This window comes from Vigna unguiculata, chromosome 9 (assembly GCF_037176805.1).
Source record: "Vigna unguiculata cultivar grain cowpea cultivar isolate G323 ecotype 2 chromosome 9, ASM3717680v1, whole genome shotgun sequence".
NCBI lineage: Eukaryota > Viridiplantae > Streptophyta > Magnoliopsida > Fabales > Fabaceae > Vigna > Vigna unguiculata.
Genome location: NC_140800.1, coordinates 31,744,154 through 31,753,719, shown reverse-complemented (window position 1 = coordinate 31,753,719; position 9,566 = coordinate 31,744,154). Strand labels below are relative to the sequence as shown.

The following is a 9,566-nucleotide window of genomic DNA, read 5'->3' as shown; positions in this document are numbered from 1 at the left end:
CTTTTCTAATCCCTTATAATCAAAATTCATAAATGAGTTTTTGAATTAGTTCCCATAACACCTTTTGAAAACTCAATATTCCCAAATTTCCCATGCACATACGACTCTCCATTTTCTACGTGTTAGGTTAGGCTACCTGCCGAGACAAATTGCCTTGAGTTGAGTTGAGACACATTCAATCCACAAACCATTATAAATACACAACTTCCATTAACCAATAAGCCACACCCTCACACATACAAACACAAACACTTCAAGTGACTTAGTGTGTTTCAGCAAAACATGGCTTCGTTTTGTTCTAGATTAACTATCAGTTTGGTTCTGTTTGTCCTCGTACTGGGTTGTGTCAATGCACAACTTTCTACTGACTTCTACTACAGTTCTTGCCCAAAACTCCTCTCCACTGTGAGATCCACAGTGCAATCTGCCATATCAAAGGAGACCCGCATGGGTGCTTCTCTCCTCCGCTTGTTCTTCCACGATTGCTTTGTCAATGTAATTTCCATGCATGCATCCAGTATAACTTTGTTTGGAACAACGCATATTTCACACAATTTTGTCGCATGCAACTATTTTTTGTCTCTAACTCATGAACAAATAAATACAGGGATGTGACGGTTCGATTCTTTTGGATGACACGTCAAGCTTCACCGGGGAGAAGAACGCAAACCCCAACAGAAATTCTGCTCGTGGATATGAAGTCATTGACAGCATAAAATCAGCCGTGGAGAAAGTGTGTCCAGGAGTTGTTTCCTGTGCGGATATCCTTGCCATTGCTGCCAGAGACTCTGTTCAAATCGTAAGTGGTCAAAGAACCAACAACCTCAAATTAAACTAAATCATTAATTAATTAATTACATGTATCTGAATTAATATGTTGTTGATTTTGATGGCATTAGCTTGGAGGCCCTAGTTGGAATGTTAAACTTGGAAGAAGAGATGCTAGAACTGCTAGCCAATCTGCTGCCAACAATGGCATTCCTGCACCTTCTTCAAACCTTAACCAACTCATCTCTAGATTCAGTGCTCTAGGACTTTCCACCAAGGACTTGGTCGCCTTGTCGGGTACAATAATTTACCAATTAATTACATTGCAATCATATGGTCATAAATTTCTTATCTTCACTAATTATGAGTCGCATCTTGGTTAGGTGGGCACACAATTGGACAAGCAAGGTGCACAAATTTCAGAGCCCGCATCTACAACGAGAGCAACATAGATACCTCATTTGCCAGGACAAGACAATCAAGCTGCCCCAGAACATCAGGGTCAGGGGACAACAATCTGGCACCGCTTGATCTTCAGACTCCGACCACATTCGACAACTACTACTTCAGGAACCTGGTTCAGAAGAAGGGTCTTCTCCACTCTGACCAGCAACTCTTCAATGGTGGCTCCACTGACTCCATAGTGCGTGGCTACAGCACCAACCCAAGCTCCTTTTCCTCTGATTTTGTCTCCGCCATTATCAAGATGGGAGACATTAGTCCCCTCACTGGCTCCAAAGGAGAAATCAGAAAGAACTGCAGAAGGATTAACTGAGTTTGAATATTAAGGGTACTACACACACGCAACCAATTGAATATTGTGTTTGAGATATGTGTGTAATAAGTTGCTAAAACACGTTTAGGTCGTATTTTGGATTCAGTGTGTACTTTGGTGTGTTCTACTTCCCTCTATTTTTGTTTCTTTTTACTTTTCCTTTACTAAGTCGTAGGGAAAAAAGCCTTTATCAAGGCTCAAGAACGATGATTGGTATGATGTACAAGTTTACTTTTGATTTTCCCTTTATAAACATATAGGAAACATATTCCATCCGAATTCAGTTTTCTTGTTGCTTTTATGCACCTTTTCTAGCTTATGAACTTCTTTCAAAAAATTGTGTTGCGGAACATTTACAGTTTTTTCTATTTCTTTAATGCCAAAATGCTAATAATTCGTTTTAATTAGGTGCATCTTGAATTTTCAATTTTAGAAATTAGTCATTCTAGCTTTTTTGTTTTATTTTGGTTCAAGAAGTGGCCCACTACAAAACGGACCTAAAGAAATAACTCACTGAAAAGTTTTACACTTGGGTTTTTCTTCCTGCACCCCCAATTTTTCTTCCTACACCCCAACTTTTTTATAATTTCACTGCTACCCTTTTAGTTTGTAGTTACCGGCTTTCAGAAACCAGAGTTATCGACTTTCAGAACTCGGTGTTACCGGCTTTCAGAATCCGGTGTTACCGGTTTCCAGAAACCCGTATTACCGATTTTCAAGATACGAACAGTGGCGAAACATGAATAAAATTTTAGGGGTGCCAAATTTAATTTTTTTTTATATAAATTAATTTTCTAATTAAATAAAAAATTATTCATTTTCTTTACTTAAACCATTTTAATAGAGTGATTCACGTATGCACTTTTCAATTTCTAATATTTCTAAATTATTGAATTCACGCAACAGAGGTATTCTAATTTCTATTCCAAATCAAGATTATTCAACTAATTCATTATGTGTGGTAGAATTTGTAATGCAACCCAAGATATATCCATAAATTTTACCATTTCGGCAGAAAACACAACAACCTTTAAATTTCATAATTCAAGATTGTACTAATTTGGGTAAAAATATAATTAAGGTTAATGCCAATTTGATAAAAGAATTCTTAAAATCATAATTAAGATTCATACTAATTTAGGTAAAACTTGACTTGGAAGAAATATCATAGGAGAATCATAAATTTAAGATACATAAATCATAAATTTACTGACTTTCAGAATCCAACGTTATTGGCTTTCAGAAATCGGTGTTACCGACCTTTAGAAATCGGGGTACCGAATTTCATTCTTGAGAGTGCGGGCTAAGGAGATATTTAGTTTATAATTTATTTTTATTTTTTAAAGGATATAATAGAGATATTTAGTTTATAATTTATTTTTATTTTTTTAAAGATATAATAGTAGTCACAATGAAACTTGGAGGTGCAGGAAGAAAAATTGGGGGTACAGGAAGAAAAACCCTTTACACTTTAGAGGGTCTTTGAAACCCATTTTCTTCTTGTGTGACCAATAAATGAAAGACACCGCCGACATCTATGGTTGCGTATATCAAATGTTCAGTTTTCACCTAATATATATCTCCATGTATTGAAAAGCTTATATTGATTTTAATTATAATATTTTCAAAATTAATCAAAGACTAGTTACTATTAACATTTTGCAAGGGGCTGATAACTTTAAATTTTGAGACACAGATTGATAAGATTCTCTCTATTACTATTTCTTTATTTCTTGTCTTATTTTTGTCATTATTTTTATACTTTAACATGTTAATATAAATATTAATTTTATTATAATATAATACTTGAACATATTTTAAACTGGATTAAGATATTAGTCTCTAGTATGAATAAACTCTCTATATAAGATCTCAATATATATATTTTTTTTTAATTTTCATATATGACAACTTTAAAATATAAAGAAGAGGAAGTTTGATTCATTACAGAAATTGAAATTTAGATAAATTTTAGATATATATTTTACACCATCTCTAACTCCAACTTTAAAATAATAATTTTATGAATTTTTTCTTATATATTATTTAACTTTATTCAATACGAACTTAATTCACGATTATATTCAAATCACGAATTAGATATACCGAAAAAAAAACATTTGTTTTGTATTTTCATCGAAAAGCGTAATATATGTCTCCAATGTACGAACACGGAGTTTAGAAACACATGTAATCAACGAATTAGTGACACAATAAATATCATAACATGGCTATGGCTAATGTCCAATATATAATGCAGTGAACAAGTGGTGCTACTGATTTTGATGCCACAGTGTTCAAAGAATTTGTATTAGGTGTGTATATATCTTAAAAAAATATTACTCTGTTAATAATCAACATTTCTTCTTCTTTAATATCTTTATTCATCATTCACTCACTCACATACATAACGCATATGCATGCTTTTGATAGCGGGGAACAATGAATAAAGAACTTATACTTTGCCAAAATCTCTTGTAACATGTTGCTTTCGTATCCTTTCTCTAAAATAAAAAACCGTAACATTAGTAACATTATTTTTATTTATTTTTGAATTATTTTATGATAAAAAAGTGAGTGAAACACGTGTCAAAATCTTTAATTTGTTAGGTTTCATTTGTATATATAAGAGATTATAGATTATTTGTGTTTTAGAGAACTAGATACACCGGTGCAAAATAGATATATTAAATTAGTTCTGGAGTTGATATTAGATTTGTGTCACCACCGGTCTAATATACACTGATGAATATGTTGAAGACATATTAGGTTAATTGCATAACCGATCTAATATATACTCATATTAGATCGATTTTAAAAAATCAATCTAATACCTTTAAAAAAAAGGAAAAAAAAAGATTTTTGAAAGACATATTATATCGATTAAGACCCATAACCGATCTAATATTTTACACTTATGCAACCAATAATTGTCTTCTTTTATGTGAAGCTTTTTCCCTTTTCTTTCTTCATGTTTGTTAGTCAACAAAGTAATGCAAGTCCTTAGGCAGAAATGGTATAATATGTGAGAAGAAAATGTCAACATCTGTCAACAACATCACAATGTACAATAAATAAACAAAATTGAATTCAAAGTATATCAACCAAGCAATTCAAAAAATTTTAAATCATTACATTGTTGCTAAAAAATCTTCATCCCGAAAAATAAGTCAACAATACTCATTTAAATCTTCAATTTATTAACTACATATAACATTGAAATTTATATTGTGGTGAAGAGACAACCTGATCGGGGGTTAATTCACTATTGGTTGGATAAAAAAATTCAGCAAAAAGCTCATTCGCCACCTACAATATTAAAATAATCAAATCAAACACAAGATGGAAGGAAAAAATCTGATACTAAAACCAAAGCAATTCAAATGTGCCAAAATTTGAGTTCAACAAAAATATCCTTTTCTTTTTTCCACTCTTGTTAATCATCCAACTTATTTTTCCTGCATCGCTCATAATCTTCTGTAGTAGATAGCAACTTTGTGTAATGTTCATCATTTTCTTGGCGATTTTTTTCTAACTCTTCAAATTTGCTAAGTCCTGTGTAGCTTTTGAAAAACTTTTTTTGTTCAAAATATGAGCTTGGCCTGGGTATGATCTTCACAACACTTCTTTGTTGTGCGGGCAAGCGTTTTAAAACTTTCAAAAATGTTGTTTTCATCAATAGTAATTTCTTCAACAAGAGGATCCATGGGGTTTCATTTTTGTTAGTTGGATCGTGGGAAGTAAAGTCTTGACTAAAGGTTTGTGGTATCTGACTTCCACCATTGGCTACCTTTTTAACAACCTTGTCTCGTTTTTTATGGGTTTGCAAATTTGTCTGTTTTGGAACAACTGAAGTTTGCAGTAGGGATTGTGATGCGTTTATGCCATGACAAGAGATATTAGCTGGTGCAACCAACACTTTGTGTAAGAGATTCATGGTTTTTTATACAAAATAAAATAAGTACCTATAAAGTATATGAATGATAGTTGGGAAAATAGAAAATAGATACCAAGCTCAAAATATGCCAATGTAGATTTTACTGTCAAACAAGCGGTATTCATATAGAAGAAGATGAAAAAGATCGAAGATAGCCCCTAATCGGGATAATTGATCATAGTATTTCTTCATCCTCACTCAAATCTTATATTTCTCAAGATTGTTGACCGCGGGGAGAGTTAGACCAATAAAGGAGAATCCTTCTAAAATGTTGGATCCAGTAGGTGATGGTTGGATTTTGATGAATTTTCCTATAAAACTCTTATACAAAGTCATATAAGGGAAAAGAGGGCTCCGCCTAGGTACACCGCTAAGAAAGGCTCACAAAATGTATTGGCAATGGCAACTATACCTAAATGTGTACACAAAATGGAAAAGGCCATAATGAATGCTCAACTATTTGGATGTAGTTGATAGGGAAATGTTCATCAGGGTCAAAATTTCTTTTTCAAAAGTGTTCGAAAGGAAACTAACCCTAATTTCATAACGACAGTGGTATATATAAAGCAAAAGGGTGTTTCGTCTTCTTGACTTTCACATATAGGGCCTTCTGGTTTACAAGGTTCAACAATCACTAGGTTCTCTTTGTAGACTTTACTAAAACTCTGGACATGTCGCAAAGCTCGAACCTTTTCGACAGAAGTATATATTGAGGTTTCTCTAAGAATATCCAACTTGGCCCAAGGGTTCACAATATAATAATCCATATGTCAAAAGCGAAATAGAAATTAAAGCAAAGACACAAGAGTTGTAAAGCAATAGTGTAAGTATGGTCCAAAAGGAAAAATAAAGATAAAAGAGGAATTAATACCTGACTAGTTTTTGCGACTAAGGAGAAAGAAATACAGAATGTTCGAAATAACGTAGTAAAACAACGACCATGAGGAATTTGAAAAGGTAGGGTTCATAGGCACTTCAATTATCTTAATAAAACCATTTGGCATATGTAGGACATATGAAGCGACATGTGCAAAGACGAAGGGCAACAAGTTTTAATATCTTAAATATTAATATAAGTTGCTATGGAAGTAATTAGAGGTGGCAATTAGGGATGTCAAAAATATATGTACCCGATATCCGCGGATAAAACCCGCAATGGGTAGAAAACGAATATTAAAAATGGGTACCCACTACTCGTGGGTACGGGTATTTTTTATACTCGCATGTTAACGGGACGGGTACGAGAATCATAGTATCCGTATCCGTGGACACTCGTACCCGCTAAACTTTAATTCACAAAAATACCCTTATATATATATATATATATATATATATATATATATTAGTAAAAAACATTCTGACTTAATTTTTTCTAAGCTACACATCTTGTCTTCTATCTTCATTCTTCCAGCTTCAAGTATTGGTACATTGTCTTCTTCCAAGTACACCCCTTGACATTATTCTCTTTCCCTTCTTTGAAATTGGGCATATACATCAAACCCTATATAGATAATGACGTTTATGGTATGTTTGTTGTCAAATGATGGAATCAAAATAAGAATACTTGGCACGATGCAATTGAGGTTTATTATGTGATTATTTTTCAGGAATCAATTAGAGAAAGTGGGCTTGTTGATGAAAACACTAATTAAAGAATTTTCATTGTGTTGAACGTCATTTTATATTTATTTTTATAATTATTTCGACTTGTATAGACTTGAGTTTTTTTGAACTTTATTTAAAATTTATGACAGTGATATATTTTATTTTATTGTATTTGAATTTATCATCAAATATTTATTTTTAAAATAATTTTGTAAATACTTGCGGGTACCCGTGGATACCCGCGGATATGCAAAAAATAAACTGGTACCCGTGTAATGGATACCCGACGGATATGGATACGGGCACGGGACGAATATTTATCCAACGGATAGGGTACAGGAGAGCTACTACCCATACCTTACCTGTCCCGTTAACATCCCTAGTAACAATGTAGGCTGGCCCGACCCATTTAGACTTGTCCCGTATTTAGCCCACAAAATACAAGTCAGGCTAAGCCGATCGCATTTGGAAAGCAGATTGAATTTCATGAGCTGCCTCGCATATGTTTAGGCCTGCAGGTTAGCATGCTTTTCCTAATTAAAATGACTACACTGAAATGGAAAAGACCTATAAGCATAACAAAACATACGACGGAAAAATACATCAAATGGAGAAGACCCAAAACCCATAAACCATTTTAATCATCAACACCACCACTCCAAGATCCAAACCCTTAAATCCGGCGGCGGATGATTATGGGTGCAGGGAGGGGCCTTGCCGCCCCCCAAAATTTTGAAATTTTTTTTACAATAGATATTTTATTTTTTTTATTATAAATATTATGTATTTTGATTTTATTTTGTTATAAATATTAAATCAAATATTTTATTTCTTTTATAAACATAATAATTAATACTAATAAATAATAAAATATAAAATCAAATATAATAAAGAATAAAGATTAAAAATATTTATCAAGATATTTTTTATTATTTGTTTTTATTATAGATTGTGTTTTTCATAAATTGTTCTCATATTTAATTCTCATGTTTTCTTTTGTTTCTGAAAAGAAAAGTTCTATTATTTTTTCTTTTATCTCTCCTTTATTCTCTTCCATCCTCGAGGAAGAAAAGAAGAAGATAATTCTTTCGTCTCACTTGATAGTGACATATTAATTCAATAATTTATTTAATGAGCCTCTTTTATATGTTTATGCCTTGAATTTCTTACAAATTGTTCTCATCTTCCATTCTTACCTATTTTCTTTTTTTTCGGAAGAGAAAAGATCAATTACTTTTGCTTTCATCTCTCAACTATTCTCTTCCATCCTCGAAGAAATAAAGAAGAATGTAATTCTCTTTTGTCTCACTTGATAGTGAAATATTAGTTTAATAATTTATTTAATGAGCCTCTTTTATATTAATTTTTTATTTTATCAACATAGAAGAAAAATGATTGTACTGTGTGTTTTTTATAATTGAATTTTAAGTGTGGTTTGATTATCATCGAATTTTCTTTTGGTATTTATGTCTCTCAATTTTTTATTAGATTATGATAAATCATTTTTTAGTATTTTTTAAAAAAAATAGGTATATTGATGAAGAATAAAAGAATAGATTATTTAAATAGGTATATTGATAAATCATTTTTGGTATTTATGTCTCTCAATTTTCTTCTTATAGTTCATTCTTTATTGTGTTAGTGACAATAATAAAATGTATAAATTTTGAATATATTATTTGGGCACCCCAACAATGTTGGTCAAGATCCGCCCCTGCTTAAATCCATTCCATAATCCAAACCCTCAAATCGCAAGTCCACTATATCTTCAGTGCTCCTCTCTGCTTTCTACAACAATAAAGTATTACCAATACTTCTTCCTGTAATAATGACACCCCCCAAAGCAAGAAAAAAAAAACTTTTCTACAGCAACCTCTAGAGGGTTGGGGTGCATTGTCGATGGAAGAGAGGGAGGATACGTCATTGCTGGCTGAGAGGGAATGAGGATGTGCCATCGTTAGCTGGGAGGGAGGAGGTGTCACTACTGGCTAGAAGGGAGGAGGTGCCCGGTTAGAAGGTTGAGGAGTGAAGAGGCATTCCATGTTTCGATTTTAGAAAGAAAAGGAAAAGGGGTTTCATTGTTGTGTTGCTATATGTTTCACTAAAACAAAATCACGCATTCACTCATTCATTAACATCATAAACAGACTAGTGGGTTAGCCTGCCTCGCTCTAAGCCCACTCGGGCTATAGGTTATGTGGGTCAGGCTTCAATAGACCAATGAGCTCAAAATGTCAGCCCACCCTATGCTTTTACAAGTGGGCCTACAGGCTGGCCCATCCCACTTTGTCATCCCTAAAAATAATTAGAGCTGTCAAAATAGGTTGGAACCCGCGAGCCAACCTGGCCCACCACGGGTTCAGGCCGGGTTGGATTGAAAATGTTTTATAAATTTTAATATGGATTAATTTTTGACTCGGCCCACCTAAAACCTGGCTCATTCGAGTTGAACTCGTGGTGAGCCGGGTTGGTGAGCCGGGT

The 9,566-nt window shown here is 33.2% G+C and overlaps 1 protein-coding gene across 1 annotated transcript; it reads left to right on the top strand.

The window, feature by feature from the left end:
• Nucleotides 1-212: 212 nt before the first annotated feature.
• Nucleotides 213-1,822, top strand: LOC114162473 (peroxidase P7-like). Its single transcript, XM_028046384.2, has 4 exons — nucleotides 213-495; nucleotides 608-799; nucleotides 900-1,065; nucleotides 1,152-1,822. Exons 1-4 carry the CDS (start codon nucleotides 283-285, stop codon nucleotides 1,541-1,543), a joined length of 963 nt encoding a protein of 320 aa, XP_027902185.1. The 5' UTR covers nucleotides 213-282; the 3' UTR covers nucleotides 1,544-1,822.
• The last annotated feature ends 7,744 nt before the right edge of the window (nucleotides 1,823-9,566 follow it).

Excerpts from the sequence above, each read along its gene's own strand:
- LOC114162473 (XM_028046384.2), top strand. The coding sequence starts at position 283 with ATGGCTTCGTTTTGTTCTAGATTAACTATCAGTTTGGTTCTGTTTGTC. Across the intron at positions 496-607 it reads TCCACGATTGCTTTGTCAAT|GGATGTGACGGTTCGATTCT; the intron begins GTAATTTCCATG and ends AAATAAATACAG. Across the intron at positions 800-899 it reads CCAGAGACTCTGTTCAAATC|CTTGGAGGCCCTAGTTGGAA; the intron begins GTAAGTGGTCAA and ends TGATGGCATTAG.